The sequence below is a fragment of the Haliotis asinina genome, chromosome 5 (assembly GCF_037392515.1).
Source record: "Haliotis asinina isolate JCU_RB_2024 chromosome 5, JCU_Hal_asi_v2, whole genome shotgun sequence".
NCBI classification, from domain to species: Eukaryota; Metazoa; Mollusca; class Gastropoda; order Lepetellida; family Haliotidae; genus Haliotis; species Haliotis asinina.
This window is the reverse complement of record NC_090284.1, coordinates 29,269,352-29,289,430: the sequence shown is the minus strand read 5'-3', so window position 1 is coordinate 29,289,430 and position 20,079 is coordinate 29,269,352. Positions and strand designations below refer to the sequence as shown.

At 38.7% G+C, this 20,079-nt stretch overlaps 1 protein-coding gene across 1 annotated transcript in view; it reads left to right on the top strand.

Moving 5' to 3' along the window:
* LOC137283500 (RNA polymerase I-specific transcription initiation factor RRN3-like) overlaps nt 1-20,079 on the top strand; it is a 302,356-nt gene that overhangs the window by 264,122 nt on the left and 18,155 nt on the right. The window contains exons 13-14 of the mRNA XM_067815033.1: nt 8,784-8,892; nt 10,937-11,083. Coding sequence (XP_067671134.1) covers nt 8,784-8,892; nt 10,937-11,083 — 256 coding nt within the window. The remainder of the gene's footprint in view (nt 1-8,783; nt 8,893-10,936; nt 11,084-20,079) is intronic.

Genomic DNA, 20,079 nt, shown 5'->3' with positions numbered 1-20,079 from the left:
TGAGCAGAATCCTCCCTAATGAACAGCTCTCTAACTTAAAAAAAATAGTCTTAAGTGATGCAAACCATTACCAAAGTGAAAAGGAAAAACACACCAACTCTGCAGAATCTTCTCATAATTGTTTTCTGTGAAATAAAGCAGTTGTTAAACAAACCAGCATTGTTTTCATAGCTATATCACAGTTAATGATAAGGGTGTAGTGACAGCTCGGGTAACATCCAGGTAAGCAAGAGGCATATGCAAATTTGTCTTGTGACTGTTCACCCTGCTGATTGAGCAATTGATTCACCTCACACAGTGAGCTTTACTTGTGCTATTAAATCTGTAATTGCAAGGTCTACGACTTCCTCATGTCTGAAATTCAACGGGGCAGAACACGTTATACCATTGACAAATTTAGGTGTGTTTTCAACCCCCTGGCATGTAATGCGGGGGGACATAGTCGACGCCTTGTCTGTCTGTCTGTCCGTCGTCCATCCATCCGTAATCATTTTGTTTCTGGTGCATAACTCAAAAACCATTCAATATTTTTAGACCAAAATTGTTAGACACAGGAATTTCAACCTATGGCTGTGCCTTTTGCTATTTACAGATTTTGAGCATTTTTATTTTCATTGTTTTTCCATAGAATGTTTTGGTCTTTGCTTTTGGTTTGTTTCCAGAGCATGACTTAAAACCATTCAATATTTTTCTGCAAAGCTTGGTAGATATATCAGTCAGAATCTGAAAGGGTGTCTTTTGCTATTTACAGTTTTTTGTGATTTATTATTTTCTCGGTTTCCATGGAAGCACAACTTGAAAACTTCTTAATATCTTTCAGCAAAACTTGGTAGATATGTGTTACAGAACCTCAAGTGGTGCCTTTTGGTCTTCACAGGTTTTTGTGATTTACTATTTTCTCAGTGTCCATGGAAACATTTCAGACTTGGTCTCAAAAGTGAGAGGTGTGTTTCGTTTCCACACCACATCTCAAAAAACGTCTTATTATCTGTCAGCAAAAGTTGGTAGATATGTGCCAGATATATATACTCTTGCTATTTACAGGTTTCCATTGAAACATTTCGAACTTAGTCTCAAAAGTGAGAGGTGTGCTTCGTTTCCAGAGCACAACTCAAAAACTTCCAAATATCTGTCAGCAAAAGTTGGTAGATATATGTGGCAGACCCTTAAGTGGTGCCTTTTGGTATTTACAGGTTTTTGTGATTTGTCATTTTCTGGGTTTCCATGGAAACGATTTGGACTTCCATCTCCAAATGGAGGGATGGGCTTCATTTCCAGAGCACAACTCAAAAACCATTTAATATCTTTCAGCAAAACTTGACAGATATTTGAAGCAGACCACAGAGTGGTGCCTTTTGCTATATACAGGTTGTGATCTCTCAGTTTATGGAAACGTTTCGGACTTAGTCTCAAAATGGATGATGGACTTCGTTTCCGGAGCACAACTTGAAAACCATTTCATATATTGCAACAGATCTTTGCAGACATATGAGGCAGATCTTGAAGTGATGCCTTCTGCTGTTTACAGATATATGGCATTTATATTTTCCATGATTTCCATGGAAATGATTCAAACTTAGGTTGACAAAACATCAAATAACCTTCAGGTGATTTGTCCTTTCAAATATGTGAGGGCCAGGGGAATATGTCATTTTCTGATGAATCTTGTTCCTGTTTACTTTGGCATTGGTCTGATCTGGTCTATTTACAGTTATTATCCCGTGCAGCAACAAAGTTGTGGGAGATATAGAAACGAGTTCCATCCGTCTGTGCGTCCACAATACTTTGTCCTAGGCATATCTCCTAAACTATTCATGATAACTTAACCAAACTTGGTACACATATCAAGCATGATCCCTAGATGTGCCTTTAGACCCAGTTATTGATTTCATTGTTTGCAGTTTCCATGGAAACATGACTTAGGTTGTGACCATGAATGATGATGAGGATGTCATCTTGTCTGGGGTGAGTGAGTTTAGTTTTACGCCGCACTCAGCAATATTACAGCTATATGGCGGCGGTCTGTAAATAATCAAGTCTGGACCAGACAATCCAGTGATCAACAACATGAGCATCGATCTGCGCAATTGGGAACCGATGACACGCGTCAACCAAGTCAGCGAGTCTGACCACCCGATCCCGTTAGTCGCCTCTTACGACAAGCTGAGTCGCCTTTTATGGCAAGCATGGGTTGCTGAAGGCCTATTCTACCCCGGGACCTTCACGGAGCAGATCTTCCAAACTATCCATGCTAGCTTCATCAAACTTGATACATATATCAAGCATGATCCCTAGATGTGCCTTTTGGGGATTGGACCCAGAAATGAAATTTTAATTTCTGCATTTTCCATGGACTTAGGCTGTAGCTTTGAGGATGGTTGTCCAGAGCAGATCTCCCAAACTTAAGCTTTATCAAACTTGGTACACATGTTCGCCATGTTCACCATGATTCTTAGATGTGCCTTTTGGTGTTCACATCAGTGTGTGAATTTTAGGCTTTTTTGTGGTTTCCAAAAGAGCAAGTTTGACTGACTGAAATTTGTGGTTGTGCTCAGTATTATAGACAATGGTGGTACTAGACCACTTTTGACAAAAGCCTTTGTAAAATAATAGTTTTTAAATGACAGTATACAAATGACAATACTACATATCCGCTGCCAACACAACAGGATGAGGAGGAAACACCAGCACAAGTCACCAAGAAGAAGAATCCTAAAAGAGTTGCCGCCAGTAGAAAAGGTGGTTTAGCTAAGCACCATGAAAATAATTATACTCTGTGGATCGCTGCAATTGTCTGATTGAAAAACATTCATCAACAATGGATATCACGCCTCAGTGGTCGCCGGTCTACCTGTGGGATATGCTCGTTTAACCAAATTGATTCTTGAACAGCCGACAATCAAACTCAATTTCGACCTGCAGGACATGGGCATACTCATCATGAATTTAGGGATGGCGATGACCACCAAGGACATTCTCATAAACCAAGAAATAATCCTTAAAAATATTTTTAAAAAAACATAAATATATATAGAATGGCTACGGAGGTGAAAGAGTTGTGTTTCAACCCAGGATTATAGATGTGTTTGTCGACGCTTTACTGCAAAAAGTGCGAGACTATGTAGAACACTCTCTATACAAAGATTTAGGATGTTGGGTGGAAGAGGCAAGATCGAATCGATCAATCTAGACATAGCTAACTATGGGTCAGAGCGGGACCTAGGCTTGCTGCCCTACTTGTGAAAAACAAATCAATAAAAAACAAATTGGTTCATATAGTTACCTCCTCATCATACCCGGGGGCCATATTAGAAATTGGCTTGGCACCTAAGTATGATGATGTTTACTGCTCAAGAGCTTTATAAGTTTGCAGAAGAAAGCCGTGTATTCAACGATCTCATCAAATTGTTGTGTCAAACAAAAACAGTCCATCAAGAGTTTGAGCGAACTGCACTCTCCCCAGTAGGTCAGTATCTGAGAAGCTGGCCAATGGATGTAGAATTATAGATATCAGCTTTTTGAAACCTTTGATCATTGGCAAACTCAAAGAGGATCTGGATGACCTTGGATGCCTGGAATTTCAAATCATGGTTGAAATGTTGCTTGTTATAAACGAATGGACATATCTTTGAGCACATTCTGACTTACTTCAGAGGCGGTCAAAGAGTTGTGACTTAACCCAAGATGATAGATGCGGTTATAGACATCTCGCTGCAAAAAATGCGAGAAGACATGAAACGCTGCCCACCCACTGATGTATGGTGGGCCAAGGACAGAATCAATACGGTCTTTCTAGACATAGCTTACTACATGCCGGAGCAGACCAAGGCTTGTTGTGAAAAAACACATCAATAAAAAAACAGAAATTGGTTGATATAGTTACCTCCCCTCCATAACTGGGCTCCCTATTCAAGATTGTTTTTGCATCTACGTAAAACAATGACTACTGGCCGAGAGTTTAAGAAGGTAGCAAAAGAATGCTGTATAATTGGTTACTTTTGACTGAGGAAACTCCAGCTATTGAGATACCTCAACATACAACCCACTCCCACCGTGAAACAACTCAAACACCATGCGAAAGAGCTGGGGCTGATAGGTTTTTCACATTTGAAGAAAGCTGAGCTTTTCAAACTGTTACATCAACACAGAGTAGTCGATCTACAGTTTGTGCGAACTGAACACATGATAGGTAATTATCTGAGAGGCTGGCAAATGAATGAAGACAAAAAAATAAACATCAACAACGTCTAACCTCATATGACGATCACTGTATTCATGATCCAGCAAAGTGATAAGAACCACTGTGTGTAGATAAAATACTTCAGCAGACTGTTGTACGACCAATCAAAACACGATGGGAAGAAACACTTATTCACTTATAAACATTTTCAGTGGTGAAATGTGTTTGTAAAGGCATCATCTTAACTTGTACAAAACATAATAATAATAATATTTTTTCATAATTTATGTTTTATTGCTGTTTTGGACTTGACTTATTGAAATTGACTTTGACTTCAAAATTTGTTCACAAGTGTTCTCTTTTGGCCTAAAGTTGGTGCTAAAGATGTTTGAAATATTAAGCTTTGTATGTATCCAGTGTAATTAAGTTACTGCTTTTGCACACTTTGTTTATGAAAGTATTCAATTTTTTGTGCTCTAATCTACATTGTCCAAGGTATATGATATGATGTCAAGATGTTGCTCTGTGACTTTAGGGAAGGAAAATAATAGCCATATACTTAATTATATTCTTTTTGTTTTGTTACAGTCAATCTAACATTGAAACTTAGACTCAATCATGATCAAGACTAAAGGAAGAACAAGAAAACTATTTTTGTTATCAACAGTCAGTGCGAACCGGACCTGTTCATCGACAGAGGCTTATGAGGAGAGATTTCCATGGTTAGCGAAACCTAACAACAACTACATGAAAAACTATAATCCGAATCAACCCACCACCCATATCCTCTATCTTCATGCCAACAAATAATAAGTCTTAGAGCAAATAATAAATCTTATCAAACACGTCCCGATAGTATCCTTCCAGCATGTCCAACACAAAAATGGTCTTCCCACAACCTGTCTGACCACACGCGATAGCGTAGTTCAGATAGCAAGGTAGATCAGTAAATTGCTTGCATGAATCTTCCATTGTCTATATTAAAGGTCACATGCAACCAAAAAATGAAACATAATTAAAACACATTTATCACTTATTCATGACATATAATATACATTGCTGCTTTTAAAAAAAACAAATAAACACAATTATAAGCGTACAATCATGATTCAAAAGTGCAATATTTTGTACTTGGGCTTACTTCCCCCGAAACGAAGCCCTCGGGAGACCGAACCCAGTGGATATGCACTCAAGTGTAACGACGGCTTCCGTTTGGCTGTTTCATTTGCTGATATGCCGAGTGTTCATTGTGTGTACAGAAAGATGATCTGTTTGATGGGCATTTTAGAAGTATAGCCAGTCACAAGAAAGTAAGATTCTTTATGGATAACAACTTCTTTTTGTGTACTTGATGCGTCGTTTCAGTATGGATTCATATACTGTTGTCAAACAAAATCATATACACTGAAAGAAGTCGTTATCCATGAAGAATGTAGATAGAGATGTTGGGTTTGGAAAATATCTGTTCTCTGAATTTGCGCTCCAATCAAAAATCATGTCAGTAAAGATGGTAATCTGTCATTCGTCATTCGTCCAAGTACGAGGTTGCACCAGTTTCCGTCAGATCCAGTCATCTGAAAAAAAATGAATGTAGTATGTTTGCAACCCACAGACATAAAAACATGTTATGTGTATCACACGTGCCTAATTACATAATGTGGCAGACACGGGACTCGGGTGCACGAGTCATAAATCAACATATTTTCTTTATGTCGTATAGTCTGATAGGTGTTAAGTTCAAATTGCACGTGGTCAGTGATTGAAGCTGTGTATTGCATGTTGTCTTCAGCAGACAGGCAGGTGTGAATAAACCAGACACTGAGCTTTCTCTGTGACAGAAACTGCTTACCACAATCAACAAGTTTTTTTACGTAACAAGTAGATTATTTACTTGTTTGTGTACACGACCTCAGACGCTGGGCAATCATATTGTTTCAAGCTCCGCGAACCTATTCACTGCACATGCATTATGGACGCAGCGCAGCGCAGCTGTTGAAACCAGTTTTCCCCCCAGCACTGGGGGGAATTTAGTGAAACGTTTGAACTCCGATTTCGCAGGCTTTTTTTTCATCGCGTTTTTTTCAACTTTATAGGTTGAATTGGCATTTTTTATGATTTGTTTCGGTAAGTGCACACCGAAAGGTACCAGAATCTGCAAAGTTGTGTTTTACGTTGCATGTGACCTTTCAGTTGCGTGTCCATATTCACGTACAAAGATAATTTTAATTTACCTTCTTTTTGAGCCTTCCTGGTGATTTGGATGGTTTTTCCCTCGTTACTATTGTCGATGTGGTGTCCACTGCCATTCAACTCATCATCCATGGATTTCATGTCCTACCACAGCGCATACTTAGTGGTCAGGTAATCCCCTATCTGCACATAGGGTAGACCCATTTCTCTCAGGTTGACGTCCACTGTGTGTGGTAGGATCAACAGTAGCTCTGTCACATTGCTGGTGAGCCCTCATGTCTTGATTGAACAGCTGGTTGGGCATGCCCTCGTGCTGGTCACTTCCACTTACGTGATTGAAAAACTTTTCACTATCTCTTTCGAATGGTTTATATTCCTCCATGTGAATGATCAAGATACCTGTCATCGATCACTTCGGCACATTCAAGTTGATATTCCACAGCGTGTCACTCTCTTCTCGCAAGATCGTCTAGTGTCACGGGTCTCAGTCATTCAGGGTGGACATAGAATGTTCCGGGCTTGTGACCATGTCAAAGTCCAGCCAGACGTTATCAATGGTGTAAGTGGCTGCATTGCTGTTCAGCATACTTGTCGAGGCCCAAGATGATGAGGCTACGAAAACCTTCATCGACAAAATGATTGCGTGACTTGCAAGATGAGGACGGACTCGATTGGAATATGCCTCCTCGAATGGAGAACAGCATCAATCTCAGATCAACTGTGTGCGGGAAACCATCGATTGAATCCTGAGTGAAGACACCACATTTGGCCGACAGGATCCGAATTTTGTTCTGAGAGCGAGGGATTACCATCACCAGTGTTCTGACGCCTTTGGGCTTCATCATATCGACTCTGGTAGTATCGCTGAGGGGTAGCAGTGGCATGCCACTGCCAGGTGGTGGCAACGTCAGAGACAGGATAAAAAAACATCTGAAAAAACCTGGCTAAACTAGTAGGTAAAGCCGCTGAAGCACTTCCAGGAATCCTGGGTAGCATTATCACGTGGTTGCTGAGCACGCTGTTAAAAACTGTCACATGCCCTGCAAAACCTGTGGGCAGCCATCATCACTTTGGCCAGGCTGGTGTACATAGCAGCTAAGCGCTTTTTCACCAAATGAGGCACAAAACAACCACAATCCCGCTGACCACTAGCGCTGTTTTACAATCGATGTGTCCTTTATTTTCAACCAACTTGTTTGGAGATATGGGCTGTCTTGGTGTGTGTTGAACCCTGGGCTCCGGGGATGATGGTATGACTATGCCCGTTTCTCCGGTACTCATGGACGTTTAAGATGTTGATATCTGGGTTGATACCCAACTTTTGATAAGCGGTGGCGATGACGATTTCGTTGTTGTAGCCCACCACTTTATGGATTCTCAGTTGCATGTTGCTTGCAGCCATATACAATCCCACGCCGAACATGTAATTGACTTCCAACCTGGTATATTCCAACACACATTCATAGCACTGGATGGCACTCTGCAAATTGGCCAGAGCATTGATGGCATCCTCGACATTGAACACGAACACGAACTTCTGCATGTCGGAAGTAGTCCCTCAGACAACGATGTTGGAATGCGTTTGCATGTGCGCACCCACCAGTGCCCACACTTACACTGGAATTAAATTGTTCAAGTGTTCAGTACTGGCATGAGTGAATCTTTTCAACGTGTCCAGCATAAACTTTTTCCAATCATCTCTCGGTCCTGAGTTTTGACTTAAGTTTGAGTTTTTACTCAAATGTGAGAAAACACATTTCACAGAATGAACTCAAACTGTAGTAAACAATTTGAGGTAGGTGGATAGAGATTGCTTAAATTATTTTGGCTTTTATGCCTAAAAATACCTTTGCGTTAAAAATTCCGCTGTTTTGAATTGTGAAACTCAGTTTGCAGTTTTAAGTGAAAACTTTTAGTTTAGTTTTAGTCTGGGCCCAGTCCTGGCTGTCGTCTAAAACCAAGTAAAGGTCATTCCACTCGTTCGTCTTAAAGTAATGATACAACTTGTAACCCCATTTTTTGACCACGTCATTACTGGCTTCCGCAAAAGACTGATTGTGAACAATGGGAATGCCCAACTGTGGTTTGGACCCAGTAAATGCCAGTTTATCTTTGGATCAAGTTCGAATTGATCATACAGATTGTTGACCATGTTCCACAACTTGTCCTGAGGAAGCTGTGTGTTGATTTCTTTGAGTATGCATGAAATGTGAACACAGACCGACTCAGCTCATCACGCCAAGTGTCAGTCAACGTCAATCCGCATCTCTGAAATCCAACCCAACCGCATCAACCACGATCTTCATGTGTGTGAAATCAGAAGCACTCACTCATGGTTTGTAAATGTTGAATTGCTATATGATATATAATGCATACTTCCAATATGTATTAGATGTTTTAAATCATTTTACAGGTTACAAATGGGCTGAAGGACTACATTTGCAGAGGATTGTTACATGCAGATTAAACCCATTAAGATCGTGTTTGCCTCTTGTGGTTGAAACCTTCTCTTCCGTAACAAGGTAATGGTTAATATGTTCAGGTAAAGTCCTTGCAGTTAAACATTGTTGAGGTTCAAGTGCTCATCTGTGTACCTATCATGTTTTAAGCCTGATATTTTCACTCAAATTAAGTTATCTATGACAACAGGTTTTGACAAAAAAATTGATGTTATCTTAGAATAATCCAAACATGCCTGCAACCTAGCAACTTCTTTAGTCAGATACTGAGTATTTGTCATTTGAAAGGATGCAGCGGTTGACCTGAGACAAATGCTGAGTCATTGCTCTATTTGGGGAGATGCAGTGCAAGTTTATATTTTAATGATTGTAATCAATGTCACAAATTACATCTCGTGATGAAATTGGGAGAAAGTACCTTATCAAATATATTTAAACAAAAACTTTAGAAACATTTAATTATAAAGGATTGTGTTCTAATCTTAGCAACGAGCAGTGGTTTCTTTGTTTAAATGATAGATGCAAAACTGGATACAAATCTTGTATTTTTGTCAAGAATAATCATTATCAGTTATTACCCATAAAGACAACAGAGTGCAGTATGTTTCCTGTGAATCCCTAGGGATTCCATTCATCTTTTCAGTTCATTCACCGTTTTACACTTAAACTCTTTTACATTCAATATGTTTTTGTTTGCAGTTATTCATTCTCAGTTCAAGCATTCAATCCTTGACATATGTGCATTACTATTTAAGAAAGTATTCGGTTAAGCTAGTCAGAAAAACACATTTTTTAGCAGTAATATGAGGAAGTTACTCGAAATGAAGCTGCATCATGTGTTGGGATAAGGGTATTCCCCACATTCCTTAGAGAGAGGCTGTTATTTTCATTGGTATTTTTAGATCAATAATAAGAAAAAGATATGGGTAATAAAACAATCACCAACTCATAACAGGGGATGACAGATTATCTTTCCCTTGATATGTTAATTGTTATTCTCTTGCCAAGGCTTGATCACAACTCTGGAAAAATAATCTGTCATTCCCCATTCATCAGGAATTGAATGTCAGTTTGTGTACTTGTACTGAAAAATTAACAATGTCAAAACATTCAAACTCGTGAGAAGAAGTGAGTTCAAACCAGAGTTTAAATGCTTTGACATTGTTCACTTTTCATTGCAAACACATAACCTGACATTCACTTTTTATAATTTGGTACCTTGAAGTTTACACATACATTTTAGCCCACTTCTTTATGATCACTGTTTACAGTGATGTGTTTTAATACCTGTGAAATGTTGTAATGCCATTCTGTTCAAGACAGTATGTATCCCAACCCTTGAAGAAATAGTTCTCCTTCGTATTCCTTAAAATACATTTATAACAACAGATTCGCCATTAGGTTTGAAAGTGCTTAATAAGTATTGCTTCAATAAAATTGTCAAACAGAATCAATTATTATAACAATAACACTATCATTTAAACAATCTGTCATTGTACCTTTACACTAGGACAGATTTGTTGGACCATGTAATAATATACAACCAACTTCAACTTCAGATTAACCTGCAAACTGCAAGAGATTAAACGCTTGTGAGAAGGAACAGTGTTCAGTCATTGGAAATGTATTTGTAGTGATGACATGACACTGCCAAATTTGGGGTGACTTGAGATAGGTTCAGTTGCGAAACTGGCATTACCACCTGCAGCAAGATCATTGGGGTTCCTTGAAAGTTAAATAAATAATAGAAAATTACATTGCAATGTAATTGCAAAATTACAAACTGATACATTTTTACCTTGTTATTACCATTACTGACCATTACAACCATATTCATGCTTGCAGAGTAAAAATGTCAGGAACTTTGATAGTTTTAAATTTATGATTGGAGTAAATATATATTTTCCTTTAACTCTATTTATTTCATTTCAGTTTTGAAAGTGTGTTTAAGCATGCTGAACAATCAATCTAAGTAATTTAAGTTTTGGATGTGTGTAAAAATACTACATTGTTCCTATTATTTGTGTTTGGTATATATTCAGAAAACATTTGCATATGAATGTTTACAGCATGGTAGGTTACAGAAATTTTGTTTGACTTGTTTCAGAATTTACCAGCTTGCATTTTGTGACACAATCATAGAGAAGAACAAGCGTTGCACAATCCCTGTGTCCACACAGAATAATGATGGATTTGCTGTGCAGACTGAAATTTTGGAATCATTTTTCCCGTTTGATCCTTACTTGCTCAACAGGTAAGTTTGAAATATGTATTGACTGAGTGAAAGTATAGTGAAACCTTCCAATACTTGCAGCTGTCTAATCCAGCACACTGTCAAAACCAGCATAAAATTTTGGTCCCACCATTTTACAAAAATATTATCTTCATTAAAACATTATCTAACCTGGCATGTGTCGTTCCTGTTATTCTGGCACAACTTTCTTGTCCCATCAAACAAGTTTTATTGTAATTAACACTCTCTAAACTGACATGGGTATGAGCAGTTCAATATAGGACCAATAAACCAATACACAGATTAATCCTCTTGGCAGGCTAGATAATCAGGAAGTGGTGATTGCACTGTGAATCCAACAGTATGGGTATGAATGATCCAGTGAAGGTCCCTTCATCCAAAACTCTCCTGTCAGCATGCTAGATAATCAGGATGTAGTGATTGCACTGTGAATCCAACAGTATGGGTATGAATGGTCCAGTGAAGGTCCCTTCATCCAAAACTCTCCTGTCAGCATGCTAGATAATCAGGAAGTGGTGATTGCACTGTGAATCCAACAGTATGGGTATGAATGGTCCAGTGAAGGTCCCTTCATCCAAAACTCTCCTGTCAGCATGCTAGATAATCAGTAAGTAGTGATGGTGAGATGAATTAAATCACTGGGGAACTGCATTAACTGTTTTCAAGAGAGTGATGTGTTAGAGAGTAAATGAGTAGTTGCACAATTACAAAAGATCAAAGGCATCATAAAGATAAAGCGGCTGATTAGTTGAAATGGCAGCCATGCCACTGTTCTCAGCACTTTTCATCTCTGAGGTACAGGAAGTGTACTTCTTGGGTTGTGACAATATGATAGGTGTTGATCCAGGATGGCTGGAATAAGCTGAGATGGGAACATCTGTGTGATATTTAGTAACTTCAAAAAGTACCTTTATTGGTTTCCTTGACTGATGAAGATCTGTGTGATATGTCTGGGAAACCTCTGTATATATGCATCTCATCTATGTGTTTGACTAGTTGTGTCATCAACTTGCTCTTGAGTTAAGGTGCCTAATGACCCAACCCATGATCCACTCCACTTTCCTCCTGTCATAATAATTTATGATTAAACATTGTTCTATAAATCTGGAAGTAATGGATAGTGCTGTAGTATCTGACTCTATCATGCGTTTCCTTCTATTGTTCTTGCTTCTGTGAAACATTCTTGTCCAAATCAGGATGCACAGCTTTCTTCCTCAGGAGAGTTTGATGGATGACTCACCTGTAACAGTGGCACCAGGTGGTGCCTGGTACATGAGAAAGATGTGATTTCAGTTATGCACTCTTTCACTCCGTCATATACAGGGTGGAATCTGTTACCATTATTCTGTACAAAAAGATTTATCTGAGATCCATTTTTGGAAACAACCCATTTCAGAATGACTTTGTGATGCAAACAGATCTCTTAGGATCTTTGTTGTTCCTTGATGCTATTATGGCCAATACAATGATAGCTTCTAACCACTTATTGAAAGCCTGTTTGAATATGTTCTAACTGAAGTCCGAAAGTCAGAGTGGATTCTTTCCCACACTATTCAAAGGTGACACCATGGTTGTAGCAGTGCAACTGGTGGATCAGACTCTTGAATCAGATAGACGTCACAGCTGTGAGCAGTAATCTTCTTACTCTTGTCAGACTGGAGTTCGCTGTCTTCCATGTGATTTGGCCCTGTAGGTATACTCTAATACTCTTGTGTTATCTGATTTCTGAGGACAGATGCCTATCTTTGAAGTCTTATTGTCGCCAGAGGAGGAATTCCCGTAAGTGGCTTGTTGTCCATTAGCAATGCAAAGTTCCTTCCTTATAGATATTTATGAAACATTTTTCATAATGCCAAACATAACTGCCTAGGCTTTTTTTTCAAGCTGTTCATAGTTATTCTCTGAAAGCATCAGAAAGCATTTTTTAATGTATTCTCAATGATCCCTTTTCAACAATCAATCTTTACAATAATTGTGTTAATTATTTTTAGACAATGTACACATTGACTGAGTGAATCAAGCAAACTACACATTGACTGGTTATTTCAGTCCTTATACGCATTGCCTGATTGTACACATTGACTGTAACATATCCATAAAATTATTTTCATTAGAGTTAACATCACCTCAACATCTAAAATGCCCATGCTGATACCATCAGCATCAATATGCTTTCCAAGGTACTCCGTGGAACAAGTAATGAGTCTCCACTTGTTCACCTAGTCTTCTGAGTACTCTATCCACTAAGACTTGTTGAACTTCCTCATCTGTACCCATCAGAATGTCATCCAGCTAAACTCCAATCCATCTACTCCCAGGAGTATCTGTTTAATGTGACACAAACATTGTAAGAGCTGTGGAAACTGTAAATGACAACTGCTGATACTCATTCAAGCCTTTTGAGCATTTATTATCAGCAGGAGTCCTCCGACAGTGTTTTTGAATAGGTATTTTGTACTTTGATATTTGTGTGACAATAAGTTTCAAATCCAAATTCCCTGTTGTTTTGATAGCTCATTAACTACTCTTACGGACGAACAGAAAGTCTCTCTTCAAATTGAACTTTAAGTAGCTGTCAGATGATTTGTTATCGCTCACAACACATTTTGATGGGGTATTAAAATGCACTCCATCTGTACATCAGTGAACATGCCTTTTTTTGGCACATAAATAGATCTTGCAGTATACTGGTGCCTTTTGGTAGTTTTGGATTTTTGAAGGTCACTAGCAACCCCAAAATCAAACATGATTAAAAGGCAATTATCACTTAGTCATCACATATAATATACATTGCTGTCTGTGAAAAAAACCCAAATAAACAAAATTATAAGGGCACAATTCAAAAGGGTATTATTTTGTGTTTGGACTTACTTCCCTCAAAACAAGGCCCTTGGGAGACTGAACCCAGTCATAGTGGGTGGATGTGTAACTACGGCATCTGATTAGCTGATTCATTTGCTGATATGCTGAGGGCTCGCAGTGTGTTCAGAAAGATGATCTGTTTGATGGGCATTTTAGAAGTATGACATGTCACAAGAAAGTAAGATTCTTGGATAACAACTTCTCTTATTGTACTTGATGCGGCATTGCAGTATGGATTCATATACTGTTGTCAAACAAAATCATATACACTAGAAGAAGTTGTTATCCATAAAAAATGTATGTAGAGTTGTTGGGTTTTGCAAATACATGTTCTCTGAATTTGTGTTCGATCCAATCAAAAATCATCTCAGTAGAGATTGTGAACTACTGCGTGACTGGAAACTGTCATTCGTCCAAGTACAAAGCAGGAATTGAAACTGACAAGAGTTCGCACCAGTTTCCGTCAGATCAGAGAAAAATGGATGTAGTTTGTTTGCAACTCATAGACATAAAAATATGTCATGTGTATAAGTATCACACGTGCCTAATTACATAATGTGGCAGAGACAGGACTTGAGTGCAAGAGTCATAAATCAATTTATTTTGTTTATGGCGAGTAGTATAAACAGTGGAGTTTCTAAATCATCTCAAATATAAGCCTTATAATTATCAATAACATAGATCTAGACCCCCTTTCAAAAACACCAAAACCAAAATGATGCAACCCATCCCCCTTCACACAAGCCCATAGCAGACAGCCGTCTGTGCTGTGGGCTGGTCTGTTCATTAGAGTAAACAAATGTTTAAATGTGAATCAAACGATACTGTCTGGCTGAGGCGACACAGTGCGCATCTGGCTGAGCACAATGAAATGTGTCTGTCTAGCCTTATCTGTAATCATGTGCTACATTCACAGTAACTATATCAAGGAAAGTGTAACCGTAAGCTTGTTCTCTTATTGAGAGTAAGAAGAAGGCAACCCATATATTTAAATGCGGGCATATACTATTAACAATGGATTCAGTCGGAAATTACTCCTTTTCGCCATGCCCTAATTCTTCGAGTTTGTTAACAATCAGAGATTCAGCATCAAACCAAAATATGTTTTCAGCCCGCCACAATTCCATTATTATGCATAGGTGTGAACAAATCTCTAATAGTGTGAACTATTCTCTATAAGCAGGTGGTGGTGCAGAGGCTTGCAGTCTGCTGTCGAGGGTGTAGTGATCTGCAGTCAGCTGTCCGCAGGACTACCCTATACTGATTTCAGCGAAACAGTTTAACATGTATCTTCTATTATGCCGTTGGTTTGCGTGACAAATGCCTGTTGAGCTTGTTGAATCCCTTGTTTTAGGTACTTTTTTTTCTCGTCCTAGCTTATAGAATATGTTTTATGAACGTTTGATCTAATTTCATTTGTCATTTTGTTGTATTTCTCTAGTTCGCCTAGGATCAAACGAAACTCATTTTCTGAGATTTTGTTGTCATTGAAAGTGGTTGAAACATGATCTTCTATCATGTTTAACTTTACAGCAAGTATTCTAATTTCATTATGTTTCTTTGCTTTACAATGAAATTTGAGGGATACAAATTTAAACACAGACCCAAATGTTCCTGTCACCACAGCTGCTAATTCAAGTCCTAACACCAGCGTGGCTACAACTGTTGTCAACAGACCAACTCCTACTGCTTCTAATCCCATACTAGCTGCCATTCGGGTGATATCAGCGCCTTCTATGTAGTTTAAAGCTCTATTGTATTTTTTATGTACTGATGCCCGAGTATCGCGCTCTTGTTCTAGCCGGTGTTTTATTTCGAATATCTGTTTCAGTCCATCTGCACTTCCGTTATTGTTTCCTTCTTCACCTACAGCTGGATACAGCCCCATTTTGTTTGTCTATAATATAGTTTATAAATTATTTTGAATTATATGTCAGTTAATTTTTTTATCGATATATTTTAAGCCTATAAGGTTTAAATTATTGTATATGGATATATGTTTTAAATTTAAATATGGGCTACATCAAATGATAACACCATGGAGGCTCGTTGATGGTGGATAGCCTTTTCTTATCATGATTCGACAAGTTTTATTCTCATGACTTTTATCCCAAAATATTGAACAGCCATTAAAAAGTGGTCTTTAACGGGGTCTACTATATGCGAGTTATATGTCTATAATTAATGTTGTGTGTGGTTTTATAACATAATTTTCATCTAAAAAATAATACTGTTGGTAATCGTTTATTTCATTAATATCTAAAACAGTAAGATCGTTGACTGGTGCTAACATGTTGTCAGTGTGACCCCTGTATTCGTAACACTTGTAAAGGATTATATTCTGAGGGAATATAGTATGTGAAAAGGATGCTGTTGTTAATAATTTCGGAAACAAAGCCATTTTGATTAAACCTGATGTAAGGGTTGGTTAGTGTTATTTTAATTACCCATTGAAGCTCTGTAAAATCTGCTAGTGGCATTCATTTGTATACTCTATCTTTAAAGTATAAGAGGTATGGGGTGTCTACCTCACCAGGTAAATCGAACTCCTTTGTGTCTCCTAGATCACAGAGTGTTACATTGGATACCATTATTTGTATAATACTGTTAGATGTTAGTTTCAAATTGTTTTTTTGATAATGCCTCAAGTATGAACTTTAAACCAATAAAACTGATGTGCTCGGTTATAAAAATCTTGGTTAGAATTACAGTGTCTTATACTATAACTGTGACATCTTGCAAACTGGTGTGTGAAACACCCCCCACCTGTACGTAAATTGAGCAAATGCGGCCCTGTTGTTTTCTAACCCATCGGAGTTTGATTCCTTTCACGATCTCAATATCGCTCTGCGGTGGCTCACCTTGGAAAACTTACATGGTTAGCGTGGTATTATCCGAGAGGCTTTCTAGGAGGGTGGTTACACCATCAAGTTCAGTAACCAACTGTAATACCACGCTATCTCCAGGTTTACACAACAGTATGTGGACTGCTCTACTCGAGGCTGGTGTGATGATTACACTGCGTCTTTGTGATGGGAAGTAAGCCACGAGCAGGGTTCCATTGTTTACGGCTTTGTTTAGGTAGTGGTCTTTGTTTTCCATGAAAATGCATGGTGAAAATAGTGTTATGTTGAGAAGCCAGTTGATTTGAGTTGGTAACATCGTCCACTTGTCATCGTCAGTACGTATTAGATGGTATGGTTTGTTTTGTTGAAGGATTGTAGGCCTATCAAAGTCTTTACAACTGAATGATGGGTATATTAACCGTTCATCCGCATTTTTGCGAACTATATCATATTGTGTGCTGATGTCAGATCCTGATGTATCTAGGTTAAAATTACCACCAGATCCACCGGCAGCAGGGACTTCAACTTGTTTGTAAATGTTGTTCACAAACCAACATTAGTACATCTTTTTATTCACATTCCTGGTCCTTGATTACTAGCCATTATTGTATATGCAGTGTTATGCTTAGACAAGCTATATTTACAGTATTATTTCTTGCATCTAAAATTGATACTCTCAATTCGGGAATATTACCATTTGTTAATATTTTATACTGACACGATGAAAATGACTCGATGCGACCCTCATTGTATTTTTCTGTTTTAACCGGGACAGCCCTCAACAACGTGGAAGGACGCTCAATTAGTATATTATCCGTTGTGCTAAGCTTTTTGAGATGAACACCTACCTCGTGGTATGGAATTAGATCTGGTAACTTAAAACCACTGATGCTCTGGCCAGGAGCTATTGCAAGTGTTGACAGCCCTAGTGTCTCCGCCAACGGTTGACTGATCATCAGTTTGTTTTTCCAATTGTTGTCTAACACCACTGTTCCGTTTGAATCATTTGTTTTAAGCTCAGCTCCTAAGGGTTTGAAAATTTCATCTTTGAGAGAACACATGCTGTAGTAACCTTCTGTTGTGTTTTGCGAACCATTGACGTTCAACACATTATTACCATTTTTATTTCTGATGTTTATCCATCGTGGTTAGTAGGTGATGTCGCTTAATGCTATTTGGAGTTGGCCAGATGTGTAATCAATGGCATGTGTAAGTTGAATGGACTCACCATTCCTTATATCCGGAAGCATAAGGTACATATCATAATATAAATTATATATAATAATAATATGCAGCTGTTCATGATGCGAGGAAGCGGATTCCAATCATGCACGCCTCTCGTCTTCTAAATTACTAATTCGTTCCATGATATGATGCTTCATATCATCATCTTCCGTTTCGCTGAGTACGTTCAGTTTCCCTATGTTCTTCATGAGTTCACCGCATACGCGTTTCAAGGCTTCGTCTTAGCCATACATTTCCCTTATTGGAAATTTAAACCCCGGCAACGGTTTGTCCCAGTATTTACTCAACAGTTTTTCAACGCTGTCAGGCGCTTCTGTAGCACGCTGTGGAATGGTGGGGGGTACCCCCACCCCCCAGAACTGTCTGCAAGAAGTTCGAATCTGGTAGCTTGCAGATCTTGTAGTACCTTTGGAACTAAGGGGACTTGCAGTCGGCTGTCCGCAGAACCCCCCATTTTTGGTTTTGCACCACTGTAATCCAGAACGTTTAGTTTTTCACGGATAAATTCAGTACCATGGCAACTGGCTAGAGTTTCCAAGGCGAGTGGTTTTCTAGTGTGTTTGTTAATGAGGTCAACCTCCTGGTTATCCTTAAGACGTAGAACACCATAATCATCTAAGGTAAACTTTGAATAGTCTCAGCCTAGAGGATCAACATAGTTTCTATCGTTTTTTAATACATCGTAATAATCGTCTACTGTTGTTTTCAAAAGTAGGTTGTTCAATGACGAACTAGAAAACGAAGTATCTTCATCGTAATCAACATCAAGTGGAGCAGTGGCTCAAAATCGTCAATAGTTTTAAAATTATATCATATTAAATATTAATAATATATAATGTCTTACAGTAGAATGCTAAATTCTTTTCGAAGATTGAGAGAGCCACTAGGCATCAAAGCTGTGTGCAAGTCGGTTACTATTACGAACAACCCCTGCAAGACAGACCAGAACCAAACATTGCTGATTAGATTCCGAAACTTGGGTGAGAACGACGTCATTGTACCTGGTGTGGCACGATTGGCATTTAACATCACTTTGACTTCAGGTAACAACAAATGCGAGCTAGTGAATAATGTGGGCCGTGCTATAGTCAAGAAGGTCATTATAAAAATTAGTGGCAAAGAGGTGCTTAGCATAGACGACAGGGATATATATTACTTTCGCACAGACCTGTGGAAAAGTGGGGAAGTACGCGAAAACAGCTTATACCAGGTACTCTGCAGCAAAGGATCGAATAGGCTACGTAATGGGTACACATTCACACCAGATGAAACATCCAGACTGCCAAATAGTGAAAAAGCAATCGGCAAAGTGTATGGGAACAGGTTTTGCGCCGTTTTACCAGGCAGCATTGGGTGACAGACTGGAATACGAACTCACTTCAATGATTACAGCAATGTTGTGCATACGCCAAACAGTGACGAGGGTAGTTATGAGATAGACAACATATCGTTGGAGTATGATATGGTGACTAGTCCGGATCTTGCCAGGCAGATTCGAAATCAGTATTCTGGAAAAATGACCTTCCTGTATGATAGGATACTGCGTCACAGTATGATACCGCGTGATAAACGCGACACCATATGGAATATCAATATGAATGCGACGGCGCGATCGAAGAAAGGTATATTGATCATACCCGTGGAGGAATATGATCCATTCGAAAGAGTCAGCAAGAAATTTTTCAGTCCAGAAGTCACCAAAGTGGAAGTAACCATAGAGGGAGTGCTTAATCAGTTATTTAGCCATGGAATGAAAACTTACCAGCAGTGGGATGAAATAAAGAAACTGCTGGCGAGCAGACGATACTCAATAGTCGACAGAGTGACCAGTGACCTTGATCTATACTCTGTGAATATCGGTGGTTACCGAACAACAAAGAACGTGTTATGGTTGGATATGAGATCAACGGATGATAACAGTGTACACGGTAGTGGGCGCCGCATCAGAAATGGAAGCGAGGAGGTAACCATTCAAATAACGAAGGCTCAATCACGTGGGAGATTGAAATTATATTTATATGTAATTATGGATGCGCAACTTAA